The 19,714-nt window shown below is 40.3% G+C and overlaps 1 protein-coding gene across 1 annotated transcript in view; it reads right to left on the reverse strand.

Moving 5' to 3' along the window:
* The window catches only part of LOC122558721 (polycystin-1-like protein 2), an 84,377-nt gene that overhangs the window by 17,215 nt on the left and 47,448 nt on the right, over positions 1 to 19,714 (reverse strand). The window contains exons 16-18 of the mRNA XM_087996137.1: positions 19,507 to 19,653; positions 9,293 to 9,492; positions 2,153 to 2,349 (exon numbers count right to left, since the gene is read on the reverse strand). Of these exons, the coding sequence (XP_087852263.1) occupies positions 2,153 to 2,349; positions 9,293 to 9,492; positions 19,507 to 19,653 (544 nt within the window). The remainder of the gene's footprint in view (positions 1 to 2,152; positions 2,350 to 9,292; positions 9,493 to 19,506; positions 19,654 to 19,714) is intronic.

Below are 19,714 nucleotides of genomic sequence, written 5' to 3' on the forward strand. Positions count from 1 at the left end.
GTTTGCTTTGCTTAAAATTGAATATTTGACAAATCGAATTGCATCTGGAACGCAATACCTTACACTTACCTTTAAAATAAGAAAAAGTTAGAGTCTAGACTAACTTCTTAATATATTTTGAGGGGCTTGGTCTGGTCCATAACAATATTTGTAGCCATGGTAATTATTTTCAAGCATAGTATTATAAGAGAGACCTTTCCCTATACTCCTGAAAATCTCTCCAGATAATTATTGAATTCCCTTTTGATAACCATGATTGGGTCTGTCTTAAGCATCGGATTCAGATCCTAACTACTTGTTGCATTAAAAGTTTCCATCATGTTGCTTCTGGTTTTAAAATGTTTGCTATTAATTAAAAAAAACAGCCTGGCATTGACAATTAGCTTTGACAAGTATGAAGCTTCATCTTTTTATCCCTCATTTTATTTTCATTTCTGTATTTGATTTGACATTGAAGTCACTATTCTGACACCTTCTGGTTCAGAACCAGCATTGTTCCTTATCAATTCTTCAATCTAGTTGACTAAAGTGATACATTGATTTTTTTTTTCCTTGTTTGCACGGTTACCAGATGCTCTGTAGAGGGTAATGTGCGTTTTGGATAATTGGCTGATAGACACGTGCACACTAAGAGTCTGCATGAAGTGTACAGGCGAGTTGAAGTTCCCCTCTGAATACAACATTCAACTCATTAATATTTGAAAGAATATATGTACGTACTTTGGGAAAACCTTTAAAACATTCCACATTGAAAGTTGAGACTTTCATTGTTATATGGGAAAGGGCCAGAAGCAAATGATAATTCAAATATTATTGTTATTAAAAAGCTCAAGAATGTATATAGAGGATTCAAGTATTTACATTTCCTAATTCAGGGATGTATTACACTCCTTTGGAGCAGGAGGGACTTAAAGCCAGGCCTTCTGGCTCAGTAATAGGGACACTAGCACTTCACCACAATAGCCTTTATAATTTTATCATATTTTGAATTCAAATTTTACGTGGTGGTGGGATTAGAATTTGTTTCACCAAAGATTCTTTTGGGGGCCAATGGATTACTGGTCCAGCAACGGTAATTTGTGAAATCATCTCCAGAAGATCCCTTATTACGCATATTTTCTAATCTACCAGTTGCAAGATGCTGTTACACACCCATGGGGGGGAGGGCGATACAAACCCAGGCCTCCTTTCCAAGTAGTAGGAACACTACTACTGTGCCACAAGAGCCCTAAGAATTCAAGCATCTTTTTTTTTATATCTAGAAGTGCTATCCTACACAACCAAATGTCTTCTCCATCATTGAAGTACCTGCAGCAATTTATGCCTACTAATCACCAAATGGTTCCATCATCTGTTTAGAAAGTAAATTAGGTTAATCTCCTTGTTAGTTTCAATACAAATGTGATTGTTTCAATAGTTTGGAAACATAGGCTCACAGAAACTCCCTCCTGTAGATTACAAACATTAGGTTTTCAGCTGATTACTTGATTACTAGTGTCTGCATTTTATTAAGTAGACACTGATTATGAAAAAGTGATCTGTATTAATATTTTTGGCATATGCCAATATATATTTTATGGGCTCTTATGGTTTAGTAGTCCCTATCTCAGAAGAGCCGAGTTCAAGTCCCACCTACTCCAAAGATGTGTAATAACATCCCTGGATAGGTTGGTTGGAAATATATCTATATTAACATGTGGAAACTGTACTTCTTTTATATAAGAATTATGAAGTGACAGCTGTGCTCTTCAATCACCAATACAGGCCTGATTCCCCAAGGCATTCATTTCTAAAAATGGTCAGACAGAGGAAACAATATAAATCATATTGGAGGAAGTATAATTGAAATATTTGATAACATTTCTTTCGGATTTTTCCTGGATAACTGGCATGGATTCAGCCAATAAACAGACTATCACTGAACTATGAAAAGCTATCTCTTAACAATTGCATATTGTGTTAGTATTAAGAATTATGATTGGATCTTGATTTTCTGAAATCTACTCAATGATTAAAAATGCTCCGTAATTCTGTAAATGATATATGCATTGCACATCAATAATGTAATTAAATGTCTACATTTTTGACCATGGCTTATTTATATAAGAAAATACAAAATTTCTTCTCAAGGAATATAAAAGCTGCTGCTGACCTGTACTAGAGACTCTGGATTGTGAGCATGCAAGGTGGATGCTGACTTCTGAATACTTGCATTTTCCAGTATGTTTGTCTTATTTGGTTGATGGCGAATGGACCTGAATATCTGCACAATTCCCAGATTGATAGGGAACATGATCAATGCACTCTCAATTCCAATCATCAACTCCTGTATAAAGGAACTGAAATTTCCTGGAGTAAAGCATGAATTAAATTAGTTCACAGGAATAAATGAATTGTTTAATTAATGAACTGTTCAAATTCATATTTATAAATACAATTCTTTAATTGAGAAATAACAATTATTAGTCAGATAATAGCCCTATATTTTCAAAATGCAGACAGCAATGTGGCCTTTAATAGGTTACATTTGATTAAAACATCCTCCTTGCTTCTCCACTGAAGCATGGTGTGCTACTTATTTTTGTGGGTTCTCTCAAATCCAAAGTGATCTAGCCTGGCTAAGGAATCCACCTTTCTGGTCTACCTAAGAGTCTTGTTGAGTAAACAATTATTTAATTACTGCAAGTATTTGCAAGTTCCATGAACATGAGCTACCTTAATACAAAAACTGTTAGGAGCACATTAGCCAAGGCCTATCTCGAATAAACTGTTCTTTGACCAAGTTCAAATGGCAGCCATCACAGTGAGGATTACTTACTGTTCTCAACTGAGTACTAATGTTTCAGACCCATATGAAACATTAGATTAGATTACTTACAGTGTGAAAACAGGCCCTTCGGCCCAACAAGTCCACACCGACCCGAAGAAGTGCAACCTACCCAGACCCATTCCCCAACATTTATCCCTTCATCTAACACTACAGGCAATTTAACATGGCCAATTCACCTAACCTGCACATTTTAGGACTGTGGGAGGAAACCGGAGCACCCGGAGGAAACCCACGCAGACACAGGGAGAATGCGCAAACTCCACAGTCAGTCGCCTGAGGTGGGAATTGAACCTGGGTCTCTGGTGCTGTGAGGCAGCAGTGCTAACTACTGTGCCACCGTGCTGCCCTGAAACATATTTTCTGAACCATATTTTCTCCTAATTATTACATTATTATACATTTATCTATAAATTTACATTTACACTGCCCAATCTCCTTTACAAATTCAGACCATCGGGAGTTTCACTCTTCTCCTCAAAAACATTCTCTTCAGACTCAAAAGAATGATAGTTTGGTGGTTAGAAGTCAGTTGACTTGGACTATTTTCCTGATGGTCTGAGGTCTGCAGTTCTCCTTTGTTCCCAGTTTTACCATTCGTTTCATCCTAATACATAACAGGGAAGCCTTGATGTAGAGTTAGCAGTGTTGGACTGGGGTGGACAAAGTTAAAAATCACACAACACCAGGTTATAGTCCAACAGGTTTATTTGGAAGCATAAGTGCTCCGAAACCTTGTACTTCCAAAAAACCCTGTTGCATTATAACCTGGTGTTGTGTGATTTTTAACACAATAGGGAAGGCAATAACCCAGCAGTATTATCACTAAACTATTAATTCAGAGACCCTGATAATGTTCTGGGGACCCAGGTTTGAATCTTGCCATTGCAAATGGTGAAATTTAAATTCAATGCTTTTGTTTTTTAAATAAATCTGGAAGTAAAAGTCCACTTTTGACCATGAAACTATGGTCAATTATTGGGGGAAAATTCATGTGGTTCACTAAGGATGAAAGCTGCTGTCCTTATGTGGTCTGGTCTGGCCTGGTTGTGAATCCAGACCCACAGCTCTGTGATTGACTCTAACCAATAAATGCTGGCCTAGCCAGTGACCACCACATCCACTGAATGAATGAAAATAAATAAAATAATTTGTGGTTGGCTCAACCAATGTGGCTCCTTAATGTGGTCCTTTCGGCAATGGATAATGTGTAACATATATAATTTACATCTCCACGAATGATCACATAGAGTCATAGAGTCATAGAGATGTACAGCATGGAAACAGACCCTTCGGTCAACCTGTTCATGCCAACCAGATATCCCAAACCAATCTAGTCCCACCTGCCAGCACCCGGCCCATATCCCTCCAAACCCTTCCTATTCATATACCCATCCAAATGCCTCTTAAATGTTGCAATTGTACCAGCCTCCACCACATCCTCTGGCAGCTCATTCCATACATGTACCACCTCTGCGTGAAAATGTTGCCCCTTAGGTCTCTTTTATATCTTTCCCCTCTCACGCTAAACCTATGCTCTCTAGTTCTGGACTGCCCAACTCCAGGGAAAAGATTTTGTCTATTTATCCTATCTATGCCCCTCATAATTTTGTAAACCTCTATAAGGTCACCCCTCAGCCTCCGACGCTCCAGGGAAAACAGCCCCAGCCTGTTCAGCCTCTCCCTGTAGCTCAGATCCTCCAACCGTGGCAACATCCTTGTCAATCTTTTCTAAACCCTTTCAAGTTTCACAACGTCTTTCCAATAGGAAGGAGACCAGAATTGCACGCGATATTCCAACAGTGGCCTAACCAATGTCCTGTACAGCCGCAACATGACTTCCCAACTCCTGTACTCAATACTCTGACCAATAAAGAAAAGCATACCAAACGCCTTCTTCACTTTCCTATCTATCTGCGACTCCACTTTCAAGGAGCTATGAACCTGCACTCCAAGATCTCTTTGTTCAGCAACATTCCCTAGGACTGTACCATTAGGTGTATAAGTCCTGCTAAGATTTGCTTTCCCAAAATGCAGCACCTCGTATTCATCTGAATTAAACTCCATCTGCCACTTCTCAGCCCATTGGCTCATCTGGTCAAGATCCTGTTGTAATCTGAGGTAACCCTCTTCGCTGTCCATTACACCTCCAATTTTGGTGTCATCTGCAAACTTACTAACTGTACCTCTTATGCTCACATCCAAATCATTTATGTAAATGACAAAATGGAGAGGGCCCAGCACTTGTGGCACTCCACTGGTTACAGGCCTCCAGTCTGAAAAACAACCCTCCACCACCACCCTCTGTCTTCTATCTTTGAGCCAGTTCTGTATCTTAATGGCTAGTTCTCCTTGTATTCCATGAAATCTAACCTTGCTCATCAGTCTCCCATGGGGAACACTGTCGAAAGCCTTACTGAAGTCCATATAGATCACATCTACTGCTCTGCCCTCATCAATCATCTTTGTTACTTCTTCAAAAAACTCAATCAAGTTTGTGAGACATGATTCCCCACACACAAAGCCATGCTGACTATCCCAAATCAGTCCTTGCCTTTCCAAATACATGTATGTCCTGTCCCTCAGGATTCCCTCCAACAACTTGCCCACCATCGAGGTCAGGCCCACCATTGAGGTCAAGCCAAGTTCCCTGGCTTGTCTTTACCGCCCTTCTTAAATAGTGTCACCACGTTTGCCAACCTCCAGTCTTCCAGCACCTCACCTGTGACTATCGATGATACAAATATTTCAGCAAGAGGCCCAGCAATCACTTTGCTAGCTTCTCACAGAGTTATTGGGTACACCTGATCAGGTTCTGGGGATTTATCCACCTTTAACTGTCTCAAGACATCCAGCGCTTCCTCCTCTGTAATCTGGACATTTTGAAAGATGTCGCCATCTATTTCCCTACAGTCTATATCTTCCATATCCTTTTCCACAGTAAATACTGATGCAAAATATTCATTTAGTATCCCCCCCATTTTCTGTGACTCCACACAAAGGCCGTCTTGCTGATCTTTGAGGGGCCCTATTCTCTCCCTAGTTACCCTTTTGTCCTTAATATATTTGTAAAAGCCCTTTGAATTCTCCTTAATTCTATTTGCCAATGCTATCTCATGTCCCCGTTTTGCCCTCCTGATTTCCCTCTTAAGTGTACTCTTACTTTCTTTATACTCTTCTTAGGATACACTCGATCTATCCTGTCTGTATCTACCATATGCTTCCTTCTTTTTCTTAACCAAACCCTCAATTTCTTTAGTCATCCAGCTTTCCCTATACCTACCAGCCTTTCCTTTCACCCAAAAGTTGACTTTTTCCAGTTTACAATCCAATCATGAACTGCTCGGTAGCCATGAAGGTATTAAGTGTAGAACAAGTTTCTTAGGCAGGGTGGGGAAATGAATAGCTCTGATGGCATGACATTAGAGATGACATTAGAGTGGGGTGGACAATTAATTCGTCAGTACTGTGTAAAAGTCGGCATTTTGAGATTTAACTGACCAGATCCTCCATTCAGTCTCCCCATTCATTTGGGATTACACAGTGAGCTTGCGACATGGTCAGATCCAGAAAGGACTGGAGCACTCTTTCCTGAATTGTGGCCCGTTGTCTTAAACAACAACACCAAATGCTTTGCAGAAACCTCTTGGAGGGCATTGCTGACAGTGCTTTCGAATGCCACTTCCTCAGCAATAGCTGCTCACTGGTGATCAGTTTGGGTTTCACCAGGGCCACCCAGCTCCTGACCTTATTACAACCTTGATCCAGTGATGGACAGAAGAGGTGAACTCCAGAGGAGAAGTGAATGACTGCCCATTACATCAAAGCAGCATTTGGTTGTGGCATCAAGGAGCCCTGCTAAAACTGAAGCCAAATGGATCGGGGGAAAACTGCTTTGAGTTATATTTCAAACCAAGGACGATGTTTGTGGTTGTTAGAGGTCAATTATCTCAGTCTTAGGATATTACTGCAGGTGTTCCTCAGGGAAGAACTTTTTTAAATCAACCTGTTTCAGAGATTTTTGACACATTGCTGGAGCAAGTGGGAATTGAACTGAGAGGTAGGGACAGAATCACTGCACCACAAGAGCCTAGTCCCTCAGGGTAGCATTCTAGGCCCAACTTTTCAGTTGCTTTGTCAATGGCCTTCTCTCCATTGTAAAGGTCAGAAGTGGAGATGTTCGCTGATGATTACACAATGTTCAACGCCATTCGCGACTCCTTAAGCAGTTAATGTCTATATACATAACTGGACAATATTTCAGCTTAAAATGTTGTGTGGCAAGCACCATTCATGCCACACTAGTGGCAGACCACAATGGCCATCTTCAACAAGAGAGAGTCTTATTGTGTCCCCTTAATATTCAATGGTATTATGATCATTGTTGAATCTCCCACTATCAAGATCTTTGGGATTAATGATGACTGGACACTGAACTGCACAGCCACATAAACACAGTGGTTACAACATCAGGTTAGAGGCCAGGAATTCTGAAGCAAGTAATTCACTTTCTTTCCTAAAAACTGTCCACCATCTAAGAAGCACAATTTAGGACTATATTTAAATGCTCTGCACTTGCCTGGAGATGTGTGGCTCCAACAAAGCTTGAACTTAATACCATCCAGGTCAAAGTAGCTCGATTGATTGGCACCCACTTATCTCCTTAAAAATATTCACTCTCTCCACCTGGGATACACAATGCCACAGCATGTACCATCTACAAAGTGCATTGCTGCAAAATACCAAGGTTAATTTGAAAGCATCTTCCAAATTCATAATCTCTATCCCCAAGAAAGGCAAGTACAAGGGATTCCCCAACTGCCTATACATTCTCTTCCAAAACACATACTGTCCTGACTTGGGACAGTGTTACTGGGTCAAAATCTGGGAAATCTCTTCCTACCTGCACTGTGGTGTAACTGCACCAGGTGGACTGCAGCATTTCAAAAAGATGACTCACACTACCTTCCCGTAAGTGACTAGGGATGGGCAATCCCAAATCCCTAGCCATGTTGTCACATCCCGGGAATGAATAAACATTCATGGGCAGCACAGTGGTTAGCACTGCTGCCTCACAGCGCCAGAGACCTGGGTTCAATTCCTGCCTCAGGCGACTGACTGTGTGGAGTTTGCACATTCTCCCCGTGTCTGTGTGGGTTTCCTCCGGGTGCTCCAGTTTCCTCCCACACTCCAAAAAGGCACAGGTCAGGTGAATTGACGATGCTAAATTGCCCATAGTGTTAGGGGAATGGGTCTGGGTGGACTTGTTGGGCGAAAGGGCCTGTTTCCACAATGTAAGTAATCTAAAAAAACAAATCTTTTTTCCACATGGAAAATGATGAAGATGCTGGCCCTGGTAAACACAGCATATGTCACTTCCTGGATGTACATCTAGATGTATCCTGAATTTTCTTGGCCTGCTTCGGGTTTCTTTCATTATTCTTTCATGGGATGTGGGTTTTATTGGCAAGGCCAGCATTTCTTGTCCATCCCTATTTTCCCTTGAACTGTATGACTTGCCAGACCATTCTGTGGGACAGTTAAGAGTCAATCATAATGCTCTGGGCCCTCAAATTACATATAGGCCAGACCAGGTAAGGATGGACGGATGGAGGAGCCCAAGCCATTTTAGGAGTAAAGTCTGATAAGCCTAGCCAAGCAAGCTGCACTATCTGAACAGGCACTACCAACCCCCAACCCCGCCCCCTCCCTCCCCACACCACACCCCAAATAAATGGCAAATAGATGACTCTAGTTGGTTTAGATGCTGCATTAGCCACAGCGTCACAATGCAAGAGTCCAGTGGACAAGTTCACTCCCAAAAGTTTCCAAATATTTCAGGAAACTTCAGTTCTTGGGGTGATCAATTACAGAAAGGTCACTCTTGCAAGTAGAATGGTCAGAATCTCTGAGGGATTGCTCTTCCAATCGCTAACGAGCCTGAGCATTTTAGCAGTAAAAGCAGAAACAGAACAGCCTGTGATTGGAGGAACAGTGCGCAATAGGAAAGTTATTGGAAATAATGACAGTGAGTATGTAGCTGGGTGGGAAGCTTTGGTCAAGGCCAGGGAAGAGGTTTGGTTAAGACCAGGGGAGGGCTTTGGTCAAGGCCAGGGCAGAAGTTTGATCAAGGCCAGAAGAGAGCCATGATGGGAGCTTTGGTTGGGTAGTTACCATTTGCTGACACCAAATGAAGGCCTTTTGTTGGAGCAGGTAGGTGGATTGGGCAAACCCAATACAGCAATAACAAAGGTATCATTGTGGACCCCAGTTCTTACTCACACCTCCTGTGCCTACAACAATGAATCACAAAGGATTTAGTGGCATATTTTGAAAGAAACCTTGATTTGTTGTCCATAGTCATAGCTGAGATTTTATATTATAACTCTCCTTTCTATATTCTAAAGAAGCGCAATCCCACAAACAAATCAGATAATCCCAATCCTTTTTCATGATTACTATTACCCAATGTTGCTGCCTGCGCTGATTCATCGGGCGACGTGCCCCAGAACATGATATTGGTCAGCATTGAACCAAGCAGCAGTGAAAAGCAGCAGGAAACACGCTGAACTCGGGTGAATAAACTTCTCGGAGGGCGCTCAACCACTGAAAACCAGATATGTCCGTCCGTAAGGCTTTCAGCTGTCTTCGTAAAGAACACATTTCTGAAACATAAAAATAAGGATAAATTAATCACAATTTAATTACTTATAACAATGCAGCATTATCTAGAAATAGAGACCTCCAGTAAAATGATCGTTTGACTTACATCAATATGTTGAAGTAATACCACTGTCAGGAGGTGGCTACGCAAATACAGATGTGTCAGGTAGTTGGTGCAGTGAAGGATGAAAGGGATAACGAGATGAGGCCATAAGAGGTCTCAACAATTCCCAAATCAAACCACTCAGTATTTGGTTAGCTAACAATGAACTGTTAGAGAGGTTATGCACTTTGTTTTCATATTTAGAGGCAGAAAAACAAGGTTACTCACCAAATGTAGAGAAGTCTGTAAACACAAAGTGGGGTGTACAACTTTAGCTGTGTATGATGTGGATGTAGGGGAATACTCTCCTATAAACATTGGTCCAGAGAAACAAGCCCAGGTAATATCAGATATCTAATATTTGTTCAAAATCTGCCTGACTGAACCCAGACAAAGCGGGAGGATTTCCCAAATAACGTTTATGCCTAACCCATATTGGCTCAATCAGATCCCGCATTGACTACAGAAAGTTTAATGGAATAACAAAGGCACACTCCTACCCCATTCCTTGCTTGGAAAAAATGAAATCAACACCAAAAGAGATACTCCACAGTGTACAAAGAAACTCTGAGATTGTTAAAGGATCTTAAATACTTTGAGATAAATGTTCCTCATGGTAATATAGCAAAAGTTAGACATTGATATGTACTGATCATTATCCTCTAGCCTTTAACTATTTAAAAACCAAACTGCCAGACTATTTTGATGAAGGTTGCTATTACAGTCCTATCATTAAAAGAGTGTTCACATTGAAAGAAAAAACAATGTAATTGCTTTGTCACGAATGTGTGCAACTTTGTGGGAATTGGAAGAAAGCTCGCAAAGAACAAGTTTCCCAGCTGATCTCTTCCATTTCTGAAAAGGAAACTGTCGCTATCAGTTCACGATGAAACCTATTAGTTTTACTGAAAGAGTGAATTACAGAATAGCATGAATGTATTTTTGAGCAAGATGCAACTGCAATACATCAGAGAGAACTGTGTGCAATTAGTCACGACCACATGTGCCAGAACATCAGAGCTATAGATTCCAGAGTATCCATGGCTATATCCTTTTGCCTTTAAGAATAAACCACTCACTAATGAGTTTTTTTTTACCTTTAGAAAGCAAATGTCTGCCAAGGAATCGTGTGTGTATGTGTGTGTGGTCTTAGATCCGAAGTGACTGACTGTGTGTACTAATCAATCATTATACCTTTAGATTAAGTTGCTTTCTAATAAGCCCATAATTACAGTTATTAAGATGATGGTTGGTAAATTGTTTTTGTTTAAAACCTCACATGGATAAGGTACTTAGTTAGTTATCTTGGTAATGGGGAAATGTATTGTTATTTTATGTTATGACTTGTGGAGTTGTGTGACTGAAGCCATGATGCGCTCCTTCAGCCTCACTCATACTAGATCTTGTAACATTTTACAGAGGAGGAAGTGCTGGATGTCTTGAAACGCATAAAAGTGGATAAATCCCCAGGATGTGATCAGGTGTACCCTAGTGTGGGAAGCTAGGCAGGTGATTGCTGGGCCCATTGCTGAGATATTTTTATCATCAATAGTCACCAGTGAGGTGCCGGAAGACTGGAGGTTGGCAAACATGGGGCCACTGTTTAACAAGGGTGGTGAGAACAAGCCAGGAAACTATAGACCAGTGAGCCTGACGTTGGTGGTGGACAGTTTGTTCGAGGGAGTCCTGAGGGACAGGATGTATATATACTTGGAAAGGCAAGGACTGATTAGGGATAGTCAACATGGCTTTGTGCGTGGGAGATCATGCCTCACAAACTTGATTGAGTTTTTTGAAGAAGTGACTAAGAGGATTGATGAGGGCAGATGGTGGACATGATTCATATGGACTTCAGTAAGGCGTTCGACAAGGTTCTCCATGGGAGACTGGTTAGCAAGATAAGATCTCATGAAATACAGGACAAACTAGCCATTTGGTTACAGACTTGCTCAAAGGTAGAAGACAGAGGGTGGTTGTGAGGTGTTGTTTTTCAGACTGAAGGCTGTGACCAGTGGAGTGCCACAAGGATCGGTGCTGGGTCTATTTCTTTTTCATCATTTCATCATATGGGCGCACGGTGGCACAGTGGTGAGCACTGCTCCCTCACAGCATTATCCCCGTGTCTGCATGGGTTTCCTCCGGGTGCTCCGGTCTCCTCCCACAGTCCAAAAATGTGCAGGTTATGTGAATTGGCCATGCTAAATTTCCCATAGTATTAGGTGAAGGGGTAAATGTAGGGGAACGGATCTGGGTGGGTTGCTCTTCGGATGGTCGGTGTGGACTTGTTGGGCTGAAGGGCCTGTTTCCACACTGTAAATAACCTAATCTACTCATTTATATAAATGATTTGGATGCAAGCATAGGAGGTATAGTTAGTAAGTTTGCAGATTACACCAAAATTGTAGGTGTGGTGGATATCGAGGAAGGCAACCTCAGATTATAACAGGATCATGATCAGATGGGCCAATGGGCTGAGGAATGGCAGATGAAGTTTAATTTAGATAAATGCGAGGTGCTGTATTTTGGAAAAGCAAATCTTAGCAGGATGTATACACTTTATGGTAAGGTCACGGGGTGGGTTGCTGAACAAAGAGACCTTGGAGTGCAGGTTCATAGCTCCTTGAAAGTGGAGTCACAGGTAGATAGGATAGTGAAGGCGGCGTTTGGTATGCTTTCCTTTATTGGTCAGAGTGTTGAGTACAGGAATTGGGAGGTCATGTTGCAGGTGTACTGGACATTGGTTAGGCCACTTTTGGAAGATTGCGTGTAATTCTGGCCTCCTTCCCATCAGATGGATATTGTCAAACTTGAAAGGGCTCAGAAAAGATTTACAAGGATGTTGCCAGGGTTGGAGGATTTGAGCTATAGGGAGAGGTTGAATAGGCTAGGGCTGTTTTTCCTGGAGTGTTGGAGGCTGAGGGGTGACCTTATAGAGGTTTATAAAATCATGAGGGGCATGGATATGATATTTGGATAAAGTCTTTTCCCTGGGGTGTGGGAGTGCAGTACTAGAGGGCATAGGTTTAGGGTGAGAGGGGAAAAATATAAGAGATGTAAGGGGCAACTTTTTCATGCAGAGGGTGATGTGTGTATGGAATGAGCTGCCAGGGAAAGTGGTGGAGGCTGGTACAATTGCAACATTTAAAAGGCACCTGGATGGATATATGAATAGCAAGGGTTTACAGGGATATGGGCCAGGTGCTGGCAGGTGGGACTAGATTAGGTTGGGATACCTGGTCGGCATGGACGGGTTGGACTGAAGGGTTTGTTTCCATGCTGTACATCTCTTTGACTCTATGACTATTGTAATATTTACTCTGAGTCTAAACTGGTACCACAAGCTACGTACACAATGATGGGCTCACTTGGGTACCATCTAAGGATGGTAATCTTGGGGATCTGACCACTCAGCAGAACCTTTGGGTTTAATCCACATGTTGCATCTTTCAGAGAAGAAAAGTGAAAAGGTATTGCTGCTTGCTAAAGATACAAGCATACAGAATTGGAACAGAAGTTGACCATTTGACTATAATATAAAACCGAAAGAACTGTGGATGCCGTAAATCAGAAACAAAAACAGAAATTGCTGGAAAAGCCCAGCAGGTCTGGCACCGTCTCTGAAGAGAAATCAGAGTTAATGTTTCGGGTCTGGTGACCCTTCCTCAGAATGGGCCACTGGACCTGAAACGTTATTTTGATTTCTCTTCAAAGATGCTGCCAGTCCAGCTGGGTTTGACCATTTGGGTCTTGAGTCTGCTTCACCAATCAATAAGATTTGTTTGTGTTTCAAATTTCCCATTTCTCTGTATGCCTTGATTCCCTTGCCTATCAAGAATCAACAGACCTCTGCCTTAAAAATATTAAGAACCTCACTTCCACCACCTGAAAAGATGGAAGGCTTCCAAAGCTGCATAAGACGCTGAAAGAAAAACAGTCACTTCACCTCTGTTTTAAAACTGAGCTCTCTGTGTTTTAAATCAAATCATTTTTCTAATCAACTTGTTCAGAGATGTTATTACACATCTCTGAAGCAAGTGGGACTTGTATCCAGCCTCCTTGTCCGGGGTAGGGACATTATCACTGTACCAAAAGACGCCCCCCCCCCCCCCCCCCACAACTCTTTGTTCAGTGTTCACCCCTAAGCCGAATCATTCTTTCCTCATTCATCTTGTCAAGTCTATTCAGGTTTGTAAACATATTAATCAAGACCCCATTCTCTCTTCTAAACTTTTGTAGAAACAAGCCCAGACTGTCCAGGCTGTCCTCATAAAACAATCCACTCATTCCAAATAGGATTCAAGTGCATTCACATCCTTCCCTAAATAAGGAGGTCAAAACTACACAGAACTTAAGTTGTGGTCTTATAATTGTCCTGTATAACTAAAGCTATCCTTACTTTTATGTTCAATTACTCTGTAATAAAGGATAAAATTCCATCAGGCTTCTTGATTATGTGTGTAGCTGCATCCTAACCTTGTCTATACTATTCCCATTTCATATACCATTTCTTTATTATCTGCTATTAACGCTCCTTTTAAATGAAGACACCTGACATACTCTTTTCCTCTTCCCATGTCTGTAGAAACTCTTGCTATCCATATCTACATTTCTAGCAAGCTTTTTCTCATACTTTAATTTCTTCCTGCTGATTAACATTTCTTAATCAAGAGGAATTGTTCTTTATATTCTGACCTGCCACTTACCTTTGCATTTTTATAAGATTTTTCTTTAAATTTGATGTTTTCCCTAAGTTAACCACAGATATTGGGCCCTCCTTTTAGAATTTTTATAGTAGGGATATTATTCCAGTTCAACTCAGCTAGTTCAACTTTCATAGTTGCCCTTGTCTAAGTTTTTAAAAAACTAGTCTTAGACCCACTCTTCTCCATTTCAAACTAGATACAAAATTAAATCATATTATGATCACTGCAACTGAAATGTACTTCTTCTCTGAGGTCATTAATTAACCCTGTCATTTTGCACAATTCTAAGTCTAAGATAACTTGCTCTCAGATCTATTTCAGAAACTATCTGAAAAACATTCAATGTACTCTATATCCAGGCTACTACTGCCAATCTGATTTTTCTAGTTTATATATGGATTAATATCTTCTATGATCATTGTCCTCCTTTTATTGCAACCATCCAATATTTCTCCTTGTATACATTGTCCTACATTGTGGGTATTGTTAAGGGGCTTCTTTCCCTACTATTTCTCATCTCCACTCAAACCTATTCAAATCCTGATCTCCTGAATTAAATCCTGAACTAAAAATCTTTTAACTAATGCACATGTGCCATCCTTGAGTATCCCAACTTGATACGTCGACTTCTCTACTGATGCTGCTTGATCTGCTTTGTTTTTTTTCAGCTCCACACATTATCGTCTCTGACTTTGCAGCATCTGCAGTCTCACTATCTCCAAGTAATAGTACTACTTCTCAATCTTCAACCAGTTTCCAATTTTTTTGAATATAATATACTCCTCATTATTCATGGCCCAATCTTTGTCAATTCTCAGACACCATAACTTCCATAATGGTTATCAGATCATATTTATTTATTTCAATTTGTGCTATCAAATTGCTTATTTTGTTCTGAATACTATGTACATTCAGGTGCAGAGCCTTTCATTTTGTCTTTTTTTGTTATCTTTGTAACAGATCTTGATTGTTGGTGTATGATTAAATTCTTTCTCTCTATCACTTCTTACTATTCTCCGACTCTCATTTCCCATACTATTATTTTTCTTTCTTACTTTGTTTCTAGTCTTTGATTGACTACATTTGATCTCTTGTTGCCACTATATAGTTTATACCTCTCCTTCCTTCCATAATTATGCACTTCACAAGAACAGTGGTCGCAGTATTATTCAGATGTAAAATGTCCCAGCCGTACAGCCTCCACTTCCCCCAGTGCTGGTGCCATTGCTCCTTGAACTGGAACCCATTTCTTTAACACCAGTCTTTGAGCCATGTACTCATTTCTCTAATGTACCCTAATCCAATTTGCATGTAGCTCAGGTAAAAATCCAAAGATTATAACCTTTGAGGTTCTGTTTTGAGTTTAGTGCCTAGCTCTTCATGCCCATATGCGGGACCTCTTTCCTGATTCTACCTATTTCATTGGTGCCTTTATGGATAACAACCATTTGATCCTCCTGCTCCCACCTGTGAGTTTCTTTCCAGCAGATGTCCCAAACCATGGCATAGCCTTTTAAACTCTTTCTTTTTTCTGAAGAGAATAGTGCCGATCCCTATCACCATACTATCCCTGACAACTGTTCCAGTCCTTATTGCTTTCCCCACTGGAATGGCTTCCTGTATTATGGCTCCATGGTCAATTTATACATTCACTCTGCAGCTCCTGCTCTTATCTCTGAACAAGGCGAGAGATTCTCAAACCTACTGGACAATTATAAGGAATAACATGCACGCACACCCACCCTCTGCATTACCTACCTCACTCACAGTCACACCCTCCTGTCCCTTCCACTGACCAAATCATAACACTCTCTCCTAAATCTTTATGTAACTTACTCCCTCTATAGTTCAGTCTCCAACTCATAAAGTCTGCTAAAACTGCTCAAACATCAAATACTTATTACAAAAAGGTTTGTGTTGGATCACATTGGTTTCCAGGTGCTGCATAGGTTACAGCTTTGACACATCACTGCTCTGCCAACATTAATGAGTTCTGATGATGCTAGTTATTTATTTATGTTGCTTTTATATATTGTTAACGTTACTACCAATTTTTATGCTATGTTCAAACTTAAGAATAGAAAAGACCTTAACCACTTACCAGAAATTCACCCAACAGCTTGCTCCTTTCCTTACAGTGGAGTATCACATCTGTCACCTGCTTGTTGCTGAGATGCATCCACTTGTATAGAAGTTACATTCTGTGTAACTTTTATAGTTATGGTTTGAATAGGTTGTCTATAACAAGTACTCTAAATGTTGTCTATCATTTTGTTTCTTATCCTTTAATCTATCCTTTTGATTAATACTGTTACTAGCATAGTTCTCCTAAGCATTGCAGGGCTGCTTACTAACTGTTATGATAATAGGTCTTGCGATAACAGACTATTGCCATCAATGTGGTTTCAATTCCCACACCAGCTGAAGTTACTATGAAGGATTCTCCTTCTCTTTGCCTGAGGTGTGGTGACACTTTGGTTCATTCATGGCTTTCAGGGAAGGAAACTGCTATCCTTATCTGGTTTAGCCTACATGTGACTCCAGACCCACAGCAATTTGGTTCACGTTTAACTGCCCTCTGGGCAATTAACATGGACGATAAATGCTGGCCTGGCCAGTGAAGGCTTTATCCCATGAATTAATAAAGTAAAACTCAAGTTAAGCCACCACCAGTCATGTCGCTGTAATGAGAACACAGTCCTGTGGTCTTGTAGGATGATAATGATTTTCTGTATTCTCTACATAAGACATAGAATAAAGTATATATCTGCTGAAACCAATGTTTTTATTATAAATGTGATTGCATATGAGAACCTTGATTTTTACACTTCAAAAAAATTCTACTTTGTTTAACCCTTTCCTTCTCCTTGCCAACACTCCATTTTTAGGTCTTTGTTCATCTTCATTTAAATATATTTGAGAGATTTTGTTGCTAGTACATGTGCTCACAGATGTCAGTGTAGAATAGAAAGATCCATTAATTAAGTTTTTTAATAAACATAAAATTATTGATTTATTATAAATCACCATTTATCCTGTGAAGATGCAGAATTGGTTAATGTGCACAGTCTGTAAAATAAAATATAAAGGTTTATCCTCTAATTAACCCCAACAGATAACCATTCACACGATAATGAGAAAAAAATTGATTTCTCTGCAGAGGTTCACTTTAAGAAAAATAACAATTTTGACCAATAAGTCTTAGTTCTTGAATTCAAATAAAAAAGTGTGGAATGTTCACATGTCTATCAGACTTATATTCTGACAAGTATAGATGGCTGTCACCAGCACTAGACAGAAATCTCCGAGGTTTTGGTAGACTCAGCTTACTCAGGAAATACAGTACTGTCTCAGTCACATTTCAAGAGGCCAATGAGTTTCACACTGGGTTTATTACAAAGGTACTTCAGAAATAGCAGAGTTGAGCCGAGCAGCTCTTTTCTTTTAACAAGCACCCCATTGAAAATTGACGGCATCTTCGAGGAAGCAAAACACCATCTGAACAGAGCAGCTGTAAAACCTATTCACAAAATCAGTTATATAAATTCATACAGTCATAGACATATACAGCACCCCTTCAGTTCAACTCTTCCATGCCAACAAATATCCTAAATTAATCTAGTCCCATTTGCCACCGCATGGCCCATATTCCTCTAAACCCTTCCTATGTATATAACCATCCAGATGCCTTTTAAATGCTGCAATTGTACCAGCCTTCATCACTTCCTCTGACAGCTCATTCCATACACACACCACCCACTGCATGAAAAGGTTGCCCCTAGGTCCCTTTTATATCTTTCCCCTCTCACCCTGAACCTATGCCCTCTAGTTCTGGACTCCTATCCATGCCCCTCATGCTTTTATAAACCTCTATGAGGTCACCGCTCAGCCTCCGACGCTCCAGGGAAACCAGCCCTGGCAACATCCTTGTAAATCTTTTCTGAATCCTTTCAAGTTTCACAACATCCTTCCAATAGGAAGAAGATCAGAATTGCATACAATATTCCAAAAGTGACCTAATCAACATCTTGTACAGCTGCAACATAACCTCCCAACTCCTGTACTCAATACTCTGACCAATAAAGGAAAGCATACCAAACATCTTCTTCACTATCTATCTATCTGTGACTCTACTTTCAAGGAGCTATGAACCTGCACTTCAAGTCTCTTTGTTCAGCAACACTCACTAGGACTTTACCATTAAGTATATAAGTCCTGCTATGATTTGCTTCTCCAAAATACAGCACCTCGCATTTATCTAAATTAAAATCCATCTGCCACTCCTCAGCCTATTGGTACATCTGATCAAGATCCCATTGTACTTTGAGGTAACCTTCTTCATTCTCCACTACACCTCCAATTTTGGTGTCATCTGCAAACCAAGTATATGCCCAATGTTCACATCCAAATCATTTATATAAATGACAAAAAGTAGTGGACCCAGCATTGATCCCTGTGGCACTCCACTGGTCACAGGCCTCCAGTCTGAAAGCAAACCTCCATCACCACCCTCTGTCTTCTATCTTTGAGCCAGTTCTGTATACAAATGCATTCCATGAAATCTAATCTTGCTAACCAGTCTCCCATGGGGAACCTTGTCAAAGGTCTTACTGAAGCCAATATGTTGTCGCTGAAGTGTGTTCAAGCAATCAAGATCAGCAGTTGTGGTTTCAAGGAAGTTTTGTTAAGAAAAACTATTCTACTGTCCTCTTGTTGATCTCTTTAATTAAAAAGTCCATATATCTGCACAATCCTTCAAAGTCAGGTTTGCACAAGTATGAAATTATGAAGCTATTCCTCCATAAAGGTGTTTCCATATGTGCTCTTAGAGACTATTGGCTCCTTATCCTAGATTAAAATTCTTCCATTCATGTTTTACTGTAATACTTTAATTTACACCTGACTATTACATGTTACTTGCATGTGTCTCTAGTGTCATGCCAAAGACCACACTCTACACGCTTCATTCTAAACTAATGTCGTCTTCCAATCTTCTCTGCATATTATCATTTGATATTCTATTATGCTAAACATCACATTTCTCATTAGAAATCTCAACAGTTAATCTGCTTTGTAAATGACTTTTACCTGCTGATCAACTTTTAAGATACATATTTTAGCCATGCAATGAAAGATGAGACAGCAAAAATAAAACACATAATGCAAAAGAGTGGAGTAAAAATACCAATGCAAAGTATTTTATGGATTACTTGAAACTCTTCAGCTCCATGTCAGAGGCTGTAAGGAAGATTTTGTCTATCATGTTTTCATCAATGTCAATTGCCAACCACGAATTGCAGATGAAATGCCACTGTTTGTTTGCTTCAACATCCAGAACAGTCACATGATTCACATACCTGCAGATTTAAGTAGAGCTGAGAATCAGGAGCTGGAGGATCAGGAGAGAAGGAAACAGTT

Source organism: Chiloscyllium plagiosum, unplaced genomic scaffold (assembly GCF_037043375.1).
Source record: "Chiloscyllium plagiosum isolate Xiang-an unplaced genomic scaffold, Cpla_swu_hap1 HiC_scaffold_17, whole genome shotgun sequence".
In the NCBI taxonomy this organism is placed as follows: domain Eukaryota; kingdom Metazoa; phylum Chordata; class Chondrichthyes; order Orectolobiformes; family Hemiscylliidae; genus Chiloscyllium; species Chiloscyllium plagiosum.